At 41.6% G+C, this 19113-nt stretch overlaps 1 protein-coding gene across 1 annotated transcript; it reads right to left on the bottom strand.

Moving 5' to 3' along the window:
- Positions 1-309: 309 nt before the first annotated feature.
- Positions 310-11758, bottom strand: wnt11 (wingless-type MMTV integration site family, member 11). Its single transcript, XM_073479807.1, has 6 exons — positions 11690-11758; positions 9530-9712; positions 7366-7610; positions 4792-5069; positions 4369-4661; positions 310-1193 (listed from the first exon to the last, which is right to left on the bottom strand). Exons 2-6 carry the CDS (start codon positions 9610-9612, stop codon positions 1019-1021), a joined length of 1074 nt encoding a protein of 357 aa, XP_073335908.1. The 5' UTR covers positions 9613-9712; positions 11690-11758; the 3' UTR covers positions 310-1018.
- Positions 11759-19113: the final 7355 nt, after the last annotated feature.

Raw genomic sequence — 19113 nt, 5'->3', positions numbered from 1 at the left:
TATAAGTTGTGGTTAACTGTTATTTTATAACACTTGGATTTGCAGTGAATTACAGTAAATGTTGCTTTGCTTAAAAATAATTAGGCTGGGAGGTTATGGGCTAGTCTATGCCAACACGCTGTAAGAGCTACACAGTATATTATTAAAGGTGCAGGTCACAGAAAAAGAGAAAAATGTCCATGTGAAGATCATTTAATTATTTTATAAATACTTCTTTCTTTATTTCAGTATACAAAATAACAGTATGTACATCCACACAAAAGTGGTTTACAAAATCCATGAGTTCAGCTCATACGCTCATGAAAAATAGAATATATTTTGAACTGCATGTCAGACATAAAGGAGATAATGCACCATTTTACAAAGTCCTCAATGCTCTTCTTCTCTCAATCCACAGGGATGCGGGCCATGTGAAGATCCACGCAGGACACATGAGCGAGAGTCCAAAATGTCAACCATAAAAAAAGTTCCATGATTGAAAAGTACTTGAAATTCCCTTTGTGTTCCCTTTTTCCTCCATTGTCCATCGCTGCAGAGGAAAAAAGTTTAATAGTACCGAAAAAAGTACAGCATGGATCCATCAGAACCCTTCGATTTCGGTGGAATGAAGCCAAACATAAGTCTCAGTCTAGTGAGGGGGAAAACAATCCCTCTCCTCCAGCATTAAATCCAATATTATTTCTTTTTACTAGAGATATAATAAAATAGACTTTCAACATCCCTGTGAGAGGAATTTATAATCATTAACAAGAAAAAGGAAATACCCAGGAGGACGGCGGTCTTCACGTAAACCGGCGCTGTCGCCACACTCTCCACATCCAGGTTTGTGAAGCGAAAAAAGCTCAGAAGCCCAACTGTCAGCTCGGAGATTCGATACAAAAATGATACTGACACAAGAATAGACCATTTCTCCTTGAGATACACATGCTAAAGCTTAAGACAAAAGTAAGCCTTCTTGGTATGGTAGTGCTTTGGTTAATCTGTAGCCTCCGGGACTGCTGGCGAGGCCGGCGTCGACTCATTTGCAGACGTATTTCTCCACGATCCGCTCACACTTCTTGCAGGTTACGTAGCAGCACCAGTGGTACTTGCAGTGGCAGCGCTCCACCAGCTTCTCCATGTAAGGGTTGTAGCCACGGCCGCAGCACATCAGGTCACAGTTGTCGCTGCCCAGGGAGGTTTTATTGCACTGCCTGAAAGTAGACAAAAAAAGACATTAAGTTAGATATTTTGTTTTGTGTTGCTTTGTTGTGCTTCAACAAGACAGAGCAAACTGGGGCAAATTTTGGACTGAACAACCAACACTGAACGCAGTTTGGTTTCCTGTCTAAAGATTTACAGCTTCATTCTAAAACATTTTTGCCTGTGAAGAGCCCGTAATAGTCCTTTAAAAGCGCCTGACCGGCCGTTGTGCCTTAACCTTTTGTGCGATCCTCCTTCCAAACATTTTTTTCTTTCATTTTCTTTTTGTTTCCTCGTCTTTGGCCAGCGGACGCTCAGCCTCTCATTTCAGAAGCCCGAGGCATCCTGAATGAGCAGAGAATAGCCCTGCCATAAATCACACTGAATACACAGGGCTGCCCTCCCTCTCTTTAGCTTGCCCTTTCCACATAATTGCATTGTTTTATGATGGCAGAGTGTTAATGACCAGCATGGCGTGGGGAGACGCTGAGCTGATGGCTGCCGCGGGAGTGAAGGAGGAGGAGGGACAAGAGTCATTGAGAATGTAAGACAGGTTTATTAGATCGGTGGGAGCTGGGAAACAGCAGAAAACCCCCCACACAATTACGTTTTGTCAGGACCAAGATCTCATTATATCATTGCTGTGCTGGAAGTGGAGCGGGAGGACAGCTCTATACATTCTGTAGTTCCCATCTAGGAACAGTAATGTAATTTAAGACTAAAGCACGAGCTTCATTAGCATGCCTTGACACTTTTTTTTGCGTCAGTGATCACACTTAATCCATTAGGAACAGCTGCTCAAATGTACTTTCTCTGTCCCAGATTATCTCGTTAGCCACAAAACCTGACTCTAGAAAGAGTATCCACTGCTCTCAGCTCTTGTGAATGGGTCACAGCTAACAATGTAGGCAGGAGCGAGGTCAGTTCAAGTGTAAAACTTAAAAAAAAAAAAAAAACTCTCCTCGAGTGGACACCGGTGAGAGAGAACTCAGAGCAAAGCAGATAATACTGAGACCATGTGATCCAGGTTTGAAATTTCCTCTGCACATTTGGAAATAATCGATACCCACGCATGTGCTCTCACAGATACTCACACACAAACATCAGCGTCACACATTCATGTCATGATGGTAGCAAAGCGGCCGCCTCATGATTTGGTTAAAAGGCACTAATGATGCAGACTGTGTGCGGCTGCAGCTGCATTATCAGCCTGCAGACGTGGGACACGCTGGGCACAGTGAGTGTCCTTGACATGAAGCATGTCTCCTGGTTATCTGCAGAGTGGCCTGCTGCTAAGGAACACATGATATGACAGTCATATGATGGATGATATTTATAACATATAACTAGATCACGCGCCATTTAGTTAAACTTTTTATTCTCATTGGCTTACACAACTGAAGCATGCTAAAGTACACGTGGATGCATAAATCATTGCATTTATTCTTATAAAGTGAGGTACGTCTGGTTAAACAAGCTGAACACGGTCAGTCAGTGGGGTAATGTTGGGGAAATGATATGAGATCAAGTTTTTATACGTATGAACAGAGAAACTTTCACCATGCTATTCATTTTTGCTTTGGACAGTAGTCAGGCTGCTCGCTGTAGCCATGTTGCAAACACGACACCAACAATAATACCACAGGGAAACGCTAGGTCAATGGATCTTTCTTTTCTGATTAAATTTCTTCCCCATAACTACATAGTGATCCTTTAAGCAACCACACTAGTCAAAATTTGCCTCCAGTGCCACAAAATTCAAAACTAAAGCCTGAGATATGATCTGTTTTTCTCTGCAAACATATTTTTGGGAAATTCAATAAGCTTGTAAGATTTCTCTGATATTCTCTGATATTAGCTTATTAATGTTCACAGTGGAATTTTTTTCTGTTTTTAACATTTAAAGGGATGTTAAACAACCTTTTTTGATGTTTTGCATTTTAAATCAACTAAATCAACTGTCCTGACAGTGTTCACAGCAAATTAAGTGTTGCCACCTCTAACAGAAAAAACTCTTCAGGGGGAGATTCTTTAAGAGCCGAGACACACCAAACCGACATCAGGGAACTGCTGACGACGAAGGCCGACTGTTGCTTCAACTCATGTCGCCTGTTTCCCGCCCAAAAAGCTGCACTTGAACACACCTCAAAGACTACAGCCGACGGACAAACAGCTTGCACGTTCTGCGTCTGTGTGAAAGGAAGTAACTCTACACACCGCCAGGTATGTTGACTGTATTGGTCATTCAAAAAGGGAAACAGGACGACTTTGTTATGATAAAGCAGGTTTTTAGACACTGCGCTCGCTAGAAAGTCACAAATGACACTGACAAAGGGGCAGCGGCGAAAAATAAGGAAATCACGGATATGACAGCGACAGGCGATCTTTTTCTTTTTCTCTTCTCTACAGTGAACAGCCAATCAGAGTAATTTCAAAACCACAAAACACACACATGCAAAATAAGCCAAAAAGCTGCTGAACAGGGCCGACTAGTGCCAACAGACACACTGCAACAACTACACCAAACATACACTCAGCGACAGGCCTAACACTGGCCGACTGTCGGCCTGGTGTTTCAGGGCCCTAACATACAAAATATAATCGTTAGTCATTAATGGGTTCATTGGCCAGATCTCAGCCTGAGTTAGACCCCCTTAGACTAATGGGCTCCTAGCTTCCCGCGAACCAGCAGCACTTCACACTGTCCCAACTCAAACACTGGAGCTGAACAGTGTAAATAAACCTTTATCTTTGGGGGACCAGTAACTATTTCCCCATTTGTGTGGCCCTTTCCAATCGATATCAGCTCGAGTGCACTCAGTCCTAAGAATAACTGCATTAGTCATTGTTTCAGATAGCAGGACAACGACTCCAGTCACTGCAGCCTTTTCAGTGACACATGCTCAGACAGGCCGTAGACGGAGCACTCTCAGGGGCCGCTGGTTATCAGCCTGCCTGCAAACTCAACGGTGCCACTGAGGCAGGAAGGCACTTCACTAGAGTCAACATCCTGAATGAGCAGACATTCAGAATTGGTTGTTTCCTATGTGTCAGCTGCTTGGCTGTCACTGACATGAGTCATGCTAATAAATCTAACCACCGAGAGCTGTCATTACCACCAAGTACCCCCCCCCCTTTCTCATGCACACTCACAGTCGAACACTCAATGTGACATGGCAGTCTCACCTGTCCTGTGTGCCAACGGAGCCCTGTTTGTCGATCCTGGAGCAGAAGTCCGGGGAGCTCTGCAGGTAGACCAGCTCGTTCTCCCTCACCGGCCTGATGTCGATGTCTTTGGGTACCAGCTGCTTGCGTGTCCCCACGAGCCGGTGAACAACTTTGGTGGCAGACAGGTACTTGGTCTTCAGGTCCATGGCGATCTCTCTCAGGTCCTGCAGGCCTCTCCAGCAGGTCCTTATGGAGCAGGAGCCGGACACACCGTGACATTTACACTTCATCACCAGCGCATCTCTCAATGCCTGGCCATAGGGACAGAGGACATGGAGGTCAGATAGTGCTCACTCTGTGTGGGACTGAGAGAAATTTACAGTTGAAACTGTAGTGTGCAGTTTATAAAAGTAAAGGGTAAAAACAGTCCATATTGCTTACTTGTCTCCCGACTTCAGCGTTGTGTAGGTGCATCAGTTTGTTAGCATGAGAGCCTGCGCGCTTCATCTTCATGGGAGCGTCAGAGAACTTAGAGCCCATGATCAAGCCGTAGTGCAGGTTGTCAGCGCAGCCGCCCCAGCGATAGCCAGGCTCTAGGATCTGAGCGGGAATAGGACCGCATGAGCACAGTCGCAAATCTCCAGTAGTGCACGCCCGTGCTATGGTGTGGCTGATGGTCGCTGCCGACAGGGCGTAGACAAATGCAGCCTCTCTTGTTCCTGTTAAAAAAAGATAAGAAACCCAAATGATGTAGGTAAAAAAGGAAGACGTCAGAGTCATTCAATAATCATTTTCTCTCCAGTTCAGTGCTGACACTCAAAAGCACAGTTTGTCATTTCTGGCACTAGGGGTCTCTCGCTTAAAACATAACAAAAAAATGTAGCGTGGGATCATGGGAGTTGTTGTCCTTATTGTTGAACAACCACCATTGCTGATGATGAAATCTACCTATGTAAATCAGGCAGAAATGTTTATGGACGAGTTTTATTCAGTTTACGTTTAATCACGTTCACCAACTTCCTTCCTCACTTTCTGACGTATCATCAGAAGTTATAGCGACAGACGATCACCTCTCTGGGTTTGAACATTGTCTTAAACATTTAGGATAATGTAAGTACATAACTCAACAAAAAACATAACTAAGGTCTCGTCATTTTTACACATTTTAATGCAGAAATGTTACATATTATATCTTTAGGCATATATTCTATACAGTCATGATGTTTCTTCATTAACTGAGTGATCTTTTGGTCGATTTCTCACTTTGTCTGACCGGCAGTCTAAAACTTGAGTTTGCACGAAGAAGGAACAATTATCCGATTATTAAACTAGTTGGATTATTTTTCTGTTTATTGATCTATTAACTGCTATTACGCTCTAGCAGCTATCAGTAGCAAAACAACTGTAGATTTAGAAACTTAAAATAAACTATATTTACTTGATATAGGGAGCTGCCAGTACAGTTTGTGGATATTTTCTTTGATTTTGTTTCCTTATCTACCCACCCCCATGCCGAGGGAAGTCAGGTGAAGTTTCGTGTAAAAGCACACTCTGTCTGCTGCGGTGTAGAAGCTCGACCGCATGTCGAGGGTGTAAATAATGTCATTTTGAATCAATTTGGGATCTCGGGGCTTCTGGAGATTTGGATGACGCTGGGCGAGCTGTATGGCGCCATGTCACGCATTTTTTAAGTTCTTTCTTTAAGTTGCAAAAAAAACTTCCAATCTACTTCAGTTGTTTAGGAGGATGCTGTAACACTGTTTCGCCTGGAAGCTCCAGAAATGTTTTGTGGACTACGAAACTTCACCTGACTTTCCATCAACACGGGGTTGAGTAGATAATGACTGAAATTTCGTTTTTGGGTGAACTGTTCTTTTAGGTTTTATGATATTAGTCTGTTTTTGATGGGTTGAATGTGTGCACACAGAAGCTGGAAGATTTCATACTTTTAAGACAGGCAACTGAGCCACCACCATTTGTCATATTAAAGTGTTAGTGAGAAGTGTGTAGTGGTCAGCTTGAATTGGTGTTGGTCAGAATGGGTTCCAAGACTTTTTACAACAAATCAAAACATGTACAGAAAGTAGAAACACTTCTCTGTGATCTGTTTCTCTATCTCCCTCTCAGCTTTCTTCTGGTTAGTGGAAAAAAACAACTTAAGTAATGGAGGGCACAAAATGAACCAATCAAACACAGCCTGTCACTGCTCATGACGCAATGCAGAGTGAGCTCTGATGTGATTGGTGCTGATGTGCATAACCGGAAAGCACATATGTTGAAGGGCTGAGGAGCAATTTGAAGTAAGAGAAGAAATCATGTATGACTGTGTGCTGCCTAGATCAAAGCCATCCCTGGACAGAGATGAGCCATTTCCTGTTCGGTGCAGACTGTTCATTTGGTAAATGGCAGCCATGTCCTTTCTGAGGAGTGCTGCACCGCTCCCCCACCCACAACCCCGCAACTGTCTCTGGCTCGCTCGAGGTCCTTCTGGCAATGCAAACAGCAGAGTCAGACTGCAGCGCAAACAGGCGTGCCGTCAGATAATGCTGTGGATTTTGGAAATAACAAGCCAATTATTTTATCCTACAGAAAGTACACATGTGGTGGTGTGTGTGTATTCTCAAGTAACAGCTTCAGCAGTGTGTAACCTCCTCAGCAATGACTAATGGAATCATTTTGCTGGCAGCATAACAGGGGAAAGATGAGGCAGCCCGTCATCTTAAAACTAGGAATCACTTATGGAAAGGATGTAATTCTGTATTAAAGTTCTCAAGATGGCTGTCATGTTAATACATACAGTACAGAATAATCGATTGTGGTGTCTGAGCACAACCACTATTAGAGGTCTGAGGATCATTTCACCAGTTATTGTAAACTAAACTGCAATCCATGCAGCTCTTAATGACCTTGGTTTTAGATATTCAGTGAATGTCAAGCACGACTATAAATGTCAGATTCTGGCGGCTAAAAAAAAACGTTGTCCTCGCTGTCATTCCAAACTGTGTGTAATCATACCTCGGTCGAGGTCTGGTCGATACTTCGGGGAATCAGCAGGGATTTCGATTGAGGAGCAGTTCCAACGCATATCAGCAAAGGTCTTCTGGCACGTTTTCTTGACTTCGCGGGCAGCTTGGATGATGGTCTGCATGAGCTCCAGGTTGCTGCGACACAGCTGAGCTTGCGAGGACACCATGCCAGGCAGCAGCTTACAGTGTTGGGTCTGGTTGATGTGTAAAGACGCAGGAGTGTGTGACAGTGCTCTGCAGGGACGGAGGTTGTGATAAACACAGACAAGAGGTATTTGTCAGGATGCATTCAACCATACATTTTCTCTTAATTTGCGGTGGTGATGACAACAATGGGGCGATTGCCTAAGCACGTTTTTGTTTTATGTGTTGTGAAATTATCACGTTCATGAGAATAACAAAGCATGCTGGGAGTTTTAGTTGCAGTGGTGTGTTAGCAATTTGAGGTCCACATCAGCTTTGAACAAACAATTGAAAATCCAAACAGATAATGCTTCAATCAGGGAAATATTTTGGCACGCTGCGCAGAATAGAACAACTTATCACACGAAATTCCCAAAGAAGACTCAGCTGCGGATCCATAAAATATAAGTGACACGTTCTTGGCACTTGATTTCCTTTTGTTAAGCAGAGAGGAGGCATCAACATCAGCCAAAAAATATAAAAACTCCAATAAATTCTGATCCACAGTCAAATAAAAAATCTAAATAGATCCCTTGCCATTTTCCACCACAGGAAGCGTCGTCCTCTGTGGCCTCCGTTTGACATCAATCGCCTGTTTACAGACTATAAAAGGATGCACACATTTGATTTAAACAATTTAAACTTGTTGTGGATTAACTTAATAGAGAAACCACAGGCGAAGCAGGTCAGCTCTGATCTCTGCTCTTTGCGTCTTGCACTCTGCTGCGAGTTCGTGAGAAACCAGGCAGCACCGTGGCCTGTTTTACATTAGGAGGCCGAGGGGCCGCCACTCTGTGCCCAATGATAAGCTGTGACTCCGCTGGGCTCGTGGTAACCCGGCACTCACAGGTGTTTACAGCCGCATCTGTTTTGCATTGCACCGCTGTGCATTATCAAGACTGTAGGAACCCTCGCTTTAGATTTAGCACATGCCATCCAAGCTCTCATTGGCACATCTGCTTAAGTCTTCCTGCTGTGAGCATTACAGCCACTTGTTCTGATAAGAAGCATGGATAGTCTTGTTTAAGTCAATGCAGAAAGCTGTGTTTTCAGCGATCAGACATAATGATCAGGGGTAAAGACTAAGAAAAGAAGGGTTCATTTGCATAAACAGATATCTCTGTTTGGATTTATTTCCCTGAACTGTGTTTTTAGTGAACTATATCAATCAAACTGGTGTTGGTTCATTCATTTTAGGAACGGCTTGTATCTGTTTTTACAAATAAACTCTTCAAATATACAACAGCACACGCAAATTGTGGAAAAAACCTCAAAGCCTTTAAACAAAAGCGTCCAAAAGTTTCAATTGAAACCTAAATAAATTCAAAAAATAGCAAGTTGGGAATTTTACGGACTTTCCAACATTATTGCGAAAATTATTGTTTACTTTTACTTAAAAACAGTCTTGTGCTCAGTCTGAGCAATCAACATTCGTGTCAACATTTATGGCATCGGTTTCCTTCGACGGCACACTATTTTTACCCTGATTGAGGCCTAACTACACACACAGAAAGCAGTGACATCAGCGGCACTGTCTGCGCTGCCACGGCGCCTCGTCACATCTGCCTTATTTTCTATTCCTATCTTCTTATTACACGTCAGGGGTGCGTTTGATCTGAGACCTCTGAACTGAAACACACACATGGCATCTCCCTCTACTGAAGCTACATTGAAGTTAATCAAACAAAGAGGTTTCCGTTCATAACCTGAAGACCTGCCAGCTAATCTACTGTCCCCTTCATCAGACACACATGTACACAACACACAGCCACTTGAGGAATGTTGGGGCCCTTCTCAAAGCTGTCATGGGTCCTACACTCCATAAAACACTGCAACATGCAGCAAAAGAGCCACACAACACTGTGTGGCTTGTTGACGTCACCTGTTTTGACATTGTTTGAATGTAAAGCAGTGCAGTTGACGGTGACAGGACTGAGGAATGGGACGGCGGCTCTCCTGAGAATACTTACAGCCATTTGATGCCAGAGCAGACCTGAGACAGCAGCAGAGCCGTGAGCACACCAAGAGGCAGGGCATGAGAGCTGCTCCTCATGGTTGGACAGTTCACACGGGACACGAATACAAAGAGCAGTCGGGTATCTGGGCTCTGACTCAACAGTCAACTCTCATAGCACGGCTTCCTCCTCTAAACCCTGTAATAAATCATACAAATATTATCAATGACATTTACAGAGTCTTGTGTAAGTAGACGAGTACAGTGAAAGTCTTTGTGTGAGCTCTGCAACACCATTTAAATCTATGAAACAGATCAAATCAAATGACAGAAATATGGGATTTATTATTTTAGAAGATCTCAAAAATTCTGCATATGTTGAATAAAGACTAACTACATGATAAAAACAATGGAAATGAGCAGAATTGTGCTGTATATGTATACAGCGCACTAACACTGTAGGCGTTAAAACACACTGTAAAGAACATCCATGGTAGTACAGTTACAAATAAACACAAGAAACAAGACACAGAACTGCAGTGAAACTTTTAAGACACAGGTGCCCAAACTTTTTCCCTTAGAGAGCCTAAACATGAACTTAATGGTGGGCTATGGGTCAAAAGCACACACCTATTACATTGTACTGTTAACATGCAAAATGGTGCCAGGATCCAAGTTCCCTAAACTTCCTGCTCAGATTATGAAAAAGAATGAATGATTAAGGACCCTGGTTAAAAGAGCAGTCGCCGTCACAAAACATAAAAAAACATAAACAGTGTTGGAATTTTAAAAAATTGTTTTTCCTTTTTTTCCCCGACTAGATACATCTAGCAGACCAGAATTTAACCGCGGGCCCCATTTTGAGCGTCCCCGCTTTAAGACAAAGAACTATCCTACATTTTCATACAGCTGTGTTTGTGGTACAGATTGTGTCTCAACAGGCAAAAAATGCCGACTTTATTTAGTGAATTTTAACTTTAAATATACAACAAGAGAGTCACAAGACACCATAGCTCGTTGTAATACTGGTGTATTTACTATCTCACATTTTTAAATGGATGGGCTACTTAGGGTTTTACAACAACATGAACTTTTACTAAACTTTGACACACAAGCATGTTCCCCTGCATGTTTGAGCCTACTGCAGTTATTCAGCTCGGTGTCAACTCTGTTCCACTTTGTAAAAATGTGAAGAATTTAAAAAAAAAAAAAGAAGAGGGGCAGCAGCTCAGATCAGCGCACTAATCTTTAATCAGCGCATCAGAAGCTGTGTGTGATAGCTGTGGGCTGCTGATAACAGCTGTCTTTGAAGGGGGCTCAGTGAAACAGCAGGTAACTGATAATGGGCCTGCTTACAGAGGCAGTTCCTGCTCGGCGCTGATTGGCGGAGACGGAACGGTGTATTAATTATTTAAATGAGCTCAACTGAAACTATTGTGTGGTGATCTACTTTTTCAAAGCGCAAGGACAGGCTGAAATTATAAAAAATAACTATTATTTATACACTATCGATGAAAAAGAAGTTATTTCCTGAACATTCTCGCTCTTTGTTTGTCTGTTTTCAGAAGCCTAAAGAGGATTTACTGTTTAAATTTACATTCGGCCACAGTGAGCTAAATGGCAGCTCCTGTTTCCAACCAGAAGATAAAGGCTGATAGCCTCACACACACACACACACACACACACACACACACACACCGCGATGTGTGCCTCTCCTCAAGCCAAGATAAGCCGGGCAGGCACACCGAGCCAACTATTAATCATATTTCCTAACTATCAGGGCGGATCTAATTAGAGGAGATTAACTAACAAGGTCGGACAAGGTTATTTATATAGTCTAATAATGTTGTTTTCCATTCAGCTCGCAGAGTTCCCAAATCACTCCACAGATACAAATCTTGAGAAAACTGTTCTTGTTCTTGTGTATTAAATCAAAAAAAGGCTACAACTATCAATCTAAGCAGAGTTCCTCATATTTCAAACTAATCTTTGTTCCAACTTTCTTCCCAGACTTTCTCTCAGCTGATAGCTCCTCTACAGCCGACAAACTCACACAGCAGACACACAAAGCAGTCAGCTTTCTCCTCACTCAATGATCCCAAACTTTAACCCTGTCTCATGCGCGCACAGACTCCTCTAACAGCAGCACACAGGGGTGGACAGAAGCCGGACTCACCTTTACGCACAGCTCTCACTGTTCAGCAAAAACGACGCGACGGAGAAGGAACAAAAAAATCAAATCTCAGCAGGGTCGGAGTATCCTTTCTGGAGTCTTCTCTGCGTCGGAATCAGCCAGACGCATGAGTAAAATCCAGCATGGGGTGGTGGAGTAGCTCCGGACAGGTACGCATGGTGTGCACGAGAGAGAGCGGTGAGTGTGTGAGCGTGTGTGTGTGTGTGTGTGAGGACAGAGACAGAGACAGACAGAGAGAGTGAGGCTGAGTGGGGGCAGACTCAGCTCTAAAGTACCCCTGCTTCTTTGATCTCACTGCTGATGTCAGACCAGAATTAGCATAAGAAAAGCGCGCTGGACCAGAGCACAGCTGCTCGGACACTCTCCTGCGAGGCACTGATAGAGAGACAGAGACAGGGAGGGAGGGAGAGAGAGAGGGAGCGAGAGAGGGAGAGAGAGAGGGAGGATACCCAGCTATAGTCCTGTAATATTCCCACAGGGAGGTGAAGTGAGTTACAGTGTGTCTGTGATCATGAATGCTCCACAGTGACCTTATTTTTTTTATAGCTGCTCTGGTATCAAACCCCCATGAAATGCTATTAAAATTCCTCCAGTCCTCAATGGACACTGTGTAGTGTGACCTTATCATTATGCTTCACAGGAGCCAGTAGATCCATGTGACCAGCCGCTCACTCTACAGGATGTGACACCGACATAAAATATTAGATTAAATGTTGGATTAAGATGCTTAAAAAAAAATAAGACATTACAAGTGTTCACGTGGAATTTGTTTTATTATTATTATTATTGAATTTTATTTAAAGGTATGAAGTTTTGGGGAAGATGCGTAAGTGGATTGTGTGCGTAAGCACAGGAAATAATCAAATTCTTTGTTTACATGACTGAATAAACAAACTGACCCTAAAGGACAAATTCATACTCTTTACCTTGTTTATATGTGGCGGACCCTGCCACCTTTCTAGCTTCAAACAGTGTTCTGGGACCTTATTTTCCTCTGAGAACAGCTTGTTTATTCAGTTATGGAAAAAAATACATATTTCTGAGTTTGTATTATTGCCTCATTAATATTGTAATTATTAAAATTCTAAGTGTGAATTTCTTCCCTGAAACTACATAATGCCCCTTTAATAGGGATACTGCAGGTTAAATGCAGTATGAAACTGATGCGCTGCACAGACAGTTATAGCTATTGTTTATTTTGAACTGCAGCGTAAGTTAAATATACAGCTTTCAGTCAACTGTATCCACAGCACACAGACCACAACACATCAATCCATATATAACCTAAGTACAATGAGCTAAACATGGGTACAGCTCTGGGCGCTTAACCTCTGTTGTGAAGGATTATAGATCTGGAATTAGTCTGATTTCAGTTGAGTTGACAGCCCTTTATGGAGTTACCCTGTTACTGACCTGTCTCTGGATATATCTGTACACTGGGGTTAAACTGTTGATATATTTGAAAATGTATCTGAGAAAACAAAAGAGTAAAGCTCTCAAAGCTTAGTAGATTGTTGAGTATCTGACACTGATGCCACCGCACAGGCTTTCTGTCCAGTGGCTGATTATTGATTAAGATGAAATGTGTCTGACAGTGGACGGTGATGCTCGAGCCCATACTGTCATACAATATGAAAAATTAGAAAAAGACGAGGTTTGTGAAACAATTAAGGTTGATCTCCACTGTTATTTTAAATCTTCTTTACATGTTCATCAAATTTAAGTTGTGGATCTAAGATTATTCCGAAAAACCTGAAATCATGGACCTCCTCTAGTTCTTCATTCTATAGCTGGATTTTAACATTTTCATGTGAGCCCGTAGAAACTGTTATTTTTTTATTATTATTTCAACACAAGATGATGATGTTGCAGCCACTGATGGACATCATCCACGTCTGATAGTTCTACTGAAAAGAAAATGTCACTCAGTCATCTAAAGAGTCTTTTGACACGGTGCACTGAAGAAGCAGCACCAAAATAATAGAGTAGTATTTTAGTTTTAGCATTACAGTAATGGTTGTAATTAAGTAACACTGAAAATGCTGTTAAAACAAAAGGGCTTCAACAATAATAAGTTATGTAAGTATATTTCATTCTTAAAAATATAAAAAGATACATGGATACAATAAGTGTCAAAAGTGTTCCAAGCACTGACATTAAACAAAATATGTTCAGCATCTGTTGATTTTAACGTGCAGCCCCAAGGAGAAATATTGAATAATTGAATCATTCTGCTACAATTACTGAAAGCCTCCATGTCTCATGTTTTTCATCTGAATCCATTTAGAAACAATGTTTTACATTCAGACGTTTCTTTTGCACTCAGACCAACAAAAAGACAACTAAAATTCAACAGGGACCCGGCTGTGGGAGAACTGCCCGGCACGCTCTCTAGTGTGAAAGCAAGTGACCTCCGTGATAAATGTTTCTAAAAGTAATGTTTAAGGGAAATCTCACAGTCACAGACGCCCTGTCTGTCCCTGCACTGAAATATAATGAGTTTTTGGACAAAAAGTGAATATGACATTGGAGTGATTTTAATTTGAAATACAAATGATGCTCTGAATACACCATGACACCTGAAACCTATTTTATAATGGTTACAATACATAGTAATACAATGTGACATGATATTGTGGTATTCACATGCTATCCAACACACAGGTACGCCCTTTAACATTTCTTAAATAAAACCTTCCTAAAGTTACATAGCGTTCTCCTGCACGGGCTGATTTCCTTAAATATTAACCACACTGTAAGTGATACGCTGTGGAGCCAGCTGTGGGAAAGTAATGTATAGTTTCTCTGAGAATCTGCTGCACCTCCGAAGCTCACACAAAGGCAATAGTGAGCTGTTGTCCAGACCTTGACCTTGCAACTGGTATAGCTAACATGGCTGGCCTATAGTGCTCCACCGGGACCGGCAGATCAGGTGTTGTCATGCTGTCTCTGGAGCAGACACATTTACAGACCACAACAAGCCCTCGTCCTCTGGGAACACCTGGATCTTATGTCTAAATCTGTTTGCCAAAAAGGGTCCACAGCAACCTTTTTACCACAGTATGTATCTCATTTACAGTGGGGCTGTGATCATGGTTCCAGAGAGGCTCCACGTGTTTTACATGGCAGTCAACTGTGAATGGGCACAGGTCGGAGCGTGTGTGGGAGTCGTGGAGCTTCCAGCAGGACCGGGCCCGTCTACAGAGACACTTTTTACACTCGGGCTCTCCATTCCTGAGCTAGGATCAACACGCAGCCCCTTGATCTTCATATCTCACCTGCCAAGCAACACAGATGGGAAAGACACCTTCACAGGGAGGCAGAGGGGGATCAGTGAGCCACTGGAGTTCATGATAATGAAATAAGTCATGTCACATAACAGCGGACTCAGACATGAGGTATGATAAATATTCCACGTCTGCGATCAGAGCCAGCTTTACGGAGATAGTGTTACGGTTACATTGTCCTTTTAACTGTTAAAATAATCAACCTTTGACATGGTGGGATTACCAGCAAACACACCATCATGTAATCCAGATGCGGTTTGAGTCGGAGCTGGAAGTTTATTTTCAAAGGAGTTACAATCGGTAATTTAGATAGATCCCTTTAGATGATGTGATATCAGAATCCCAATGAATTATGTCAAAAAACCCAAAATGTAAAAGTGCATAAATAGAAGCTGTAATTTATTTACCTTTGGTGGAAAAACTGCACGTGCAAACTGTGTATCACAAATCATGTGTTGCAAAAATATTGTCACAGTTAAAAAGACAAATATGCAATTTCTAAACCGACGGAACGGAGTGAGCCTAGCTGTGGGTGAGTACAGTGTTAACGTTTGTGAGGACTGAGTCCTCGGGCTCACAGCACTGAACCATTGTCCTTCAAATCTCAAGAGGATTGAGCCAATATTACAAATCTGGAGAATCACCGGGGGGGAAGTAAGGACACTCAACTTTCACCCAGGAGGATCAGAGCCTGAATGGGTGCAGAGTTACTATTATGCCCCTGGAAAATACTCCCATGCTCCCCTCAGGATACGAATAAAACCAAACTGGGCTCCAGTGAGCAGTGCAAATGTATCAGTAACCTAGCTGGCAAAACAAAATGTTTAATGTTGATTTGATTTTTTTTTCTTTCCTCATCTTGTAAGAAATGTAAAAAGAAAATTATAATAATAATAAAAAAACATCAACCTTGAACATTTCTTTTGCCAGCTAGGTTACAGATACATTTGCACTGCTCACTGGAGCCCAGTTTGGTTTTATTCGTATCCTTTACAAAAAGAGGAAGTTTATTGAAGTGTGATTTTAGTGTGCTTATTTTAAAGTTTACGTTTTATGTTCTTATCAAATACATACTTTTATATATTTTTATTCATTTATTATTATGTATAGTTGACTTATAATGTGAGCTTTTGTGTGTACTACATGGTAGTGTGTATACAGTAACTTCAAGTCTACTTAAAGTGCAGTTAAAGGTATATTTCAAGTATACATTTGACCTAAATAGAAAACTAGCAATATACTTTAAAGTACAAAGATAATACATAAATATTCAACTACAAGTATGATGTTAGTACATGTAAGTACACACTTGCAGTATAAAACTATTAAATGGTGTCAATTCAAACTTGTTGTGTGCTCTTACACAAACAGAATACTTAAAGTATACTTTTATAAGTCGACTAGGAGTATATAACCATTATCTATAAGGTCATTATAGTATAGTTCACAGTATTGTTGCAGTACAAAATAAAACTTAGATGTAAACTAGTTGTGTACTGAAAGTTCACTACTCTCACACCTAAAGAATACTTAAAGCATACGTTCATAAACTAGAAAGTCAACTAGAAGTACATAACATGTCAACTAAAAGTATCTATAAGTTTACATTTGTATACTTTCATAAACTAAACAGTGGGCTAGAAGTAATGTATATAACCAGTAACTACAAGGTCACTTATAGTATAGATCATGCTATTGTTGCAATATAAATAAAACATAAATGTAAACCAACTGTGTCCTCAAAGTTCACTATTCTCATACTTAAAGTATACTTAGAAGGAGACTAGTCCAAAGCAGTATTAAAGTTATACACTAAAAACTATACTGCTACTACATTGATATTGGTGTACTTATTACATAAAGTATACTTGGGAAATATACTTAAACTTAAAATGAACCTGAAGTAAACTTCTTTTTTGTGAGGGATAAAAGGGAGCGGAAAGAAGCATGAAGAAAATGTTCTCAGCATAATTCAGTTTTATTGCCAAACCCTCATTACACAATTGGAAAAAAGATTTACATAAGCACGCTATTATGTTTTTAATTTTTAAATCTCGTCTCATTATTTTGATAAAAGGACTGACTTATGCAAACCTCAAAGATAAACGAATAAAGGTTCAGCTCTCTGATGAGGTTCGTTCTTTTCCTCTAAACTAAACCTGTGTGACCATAAATAATTTCCCAATCAAAATTAAAAGCAGGAGTTTGATTAACAGCCATTATAAATACAATAAAGCAAGAACTTGAAAGGGAATTTTCAAATGGAAACAATCAGTGAACCGTGTCCGTAACGGTTAGTTTTCATTTTAACCTCTTATCTCCAACCAAACACTGAAGGATGCAGGGCTCTGCTGCCAGCTGATTATTGATAAATAACAAGAACATTATGTGTCACCAGCAGGAGTTCTGAAGGGTAAAACTGTCGGATCAGAGCCACAGAGGGACGGTGTCAGCTCTGGATCGGCCATGTGAAAATCACATCAGTCTCTGGTGTCCCTCCTGTGAAAGCTGCCGTAGCTCACAGCGGGGATCACCACAGAAACAACAAACTCCGTCCAATCTGTCTGACTGGACCCACATCTCTTGTGTACCATTTGTTTATGACCTCTGTGTCTATTGTGCTTTGAGGACTGAGCTCTTTCAAGTGACAGATGGGTGGCACCTTTGAACACGTCATGTGGTCCTCCGGGACACCGTACACCTACACCATGAGCTGTGTGTTCATGAAGCTGGGGCGTTTACCGGCACTGGAGGATGATTCCTGAAAAAAAACAAAGATACCATGATCGTCCTGGTTTGAGCTGGGTTAGGGTTAAAAAAGTTGCCTGTATTATGGGTTCAGCAGCCAAAAGAGGTGTGGGTTCCTGTGGGACAACTACTCAAGCACAATATAATCCAGTCATATCACCAGAGCATCGTAAATGAGTCCACTCAATGCAACCAAACACACTTTAAAGGGAAAATCCACCCTTAAGCAGATGTTTTAATATGTTTTTCTAATCCAGTGATGAAGTCGTTTTAACACAAACCATATCGCCTGATATTAAGTGATGATTTCATCAGGTGACATGATTTTGATTTGTTTCTTTGACACAGAATTAATGACTGAATCAAGGGAGAAGTGGAAACCTCGACTTCTTCTCGTCCAGGTGAGTTATATTTGAATGTCAAGCAGCACTCACTGCTGTAAATTAAAAGATATGTCTATAATCCACCGAAATGTCTTGGGATTTATTTCAGTATTTACTGTCTACGGAGCAGCTGCAGGATTTGTCTCATGACATCATCACTGCGGTCCATCTGGTCCGAGTCATGAATTAAAACTGAGCTATACATCACTTGAAAATTAATGCATGTAAATTGTATTTTTGGCTTTATCCTCCCTATAAAAAGAGACATTTATTCCAGCGTCAAAGCCTGGCAGCAGTGTCTCACACAGGTCCTTTATCACACTGGATGAAGCCATATCACTGCGTCTGAAGAGGTGTCGCTGAAAAGGAGCACAAGGTGTTGAGGCCGGAGGGGGCTGAGGTGAACCATGTGGGTGGGGTGATGACTTCAGCAGAGTCTGGGCGCCCCTTTCATTTACAGACGTCTCTCCGCTCGCACCTCCTGGTAAACATAAAGCCGAAGAACGATTGAGGAATCAGGAGGACAGGCACCAGCCCGGCTGAGGGCCTCTAAACAGCACAATAGATAAATTGTTAGGATCCATCTGGTTCTTATGAATTTAGCCTTTTAGGTTGTGGTTGGCGGAGGCGTGAGAGCACCAGAGCATCTTTATAAATGATCAAAGCTAACTTCCTTAAGGATTACTAAAGCATTTGACATTCCAAGCAGCGTGACCATTGTGCTGTGCAAATGTGTCAGGATCAAACAAAATAAGAATTTGCACAAGTCAGAGGAGGGTGCTGAGAACTATTTTGACAGGAGTAATTTCAGACAATCAAGTAAAACTCAAGGGCAGTCATTAAAGAAATTGCATTAAGTACCTCATGATTGGATTATCTCCTACACATAGGGAATCACAGAGTAACTCATGATGCGGTACGATTCAGGATACAGCCGGTCTGCAATAATTGATCAATTGCAAAACAATCATGATAGCTGTCAAACTGA

Source organism: Pagrus major, chromosome 13 (assembly GCF_040436345.1).
Source record: "Pagrus major chromosome 13, Pma_NU_1.0".
Taxonomy (NCBI): Eukaryota; Metazoa; Chordata; class Actinopteri; order Spariformes; family Sparidae; genus Pagrus; species Pagrus major.
This window is presented reverse-complemented; position numbering and strand designations above follow the sequence as displayed.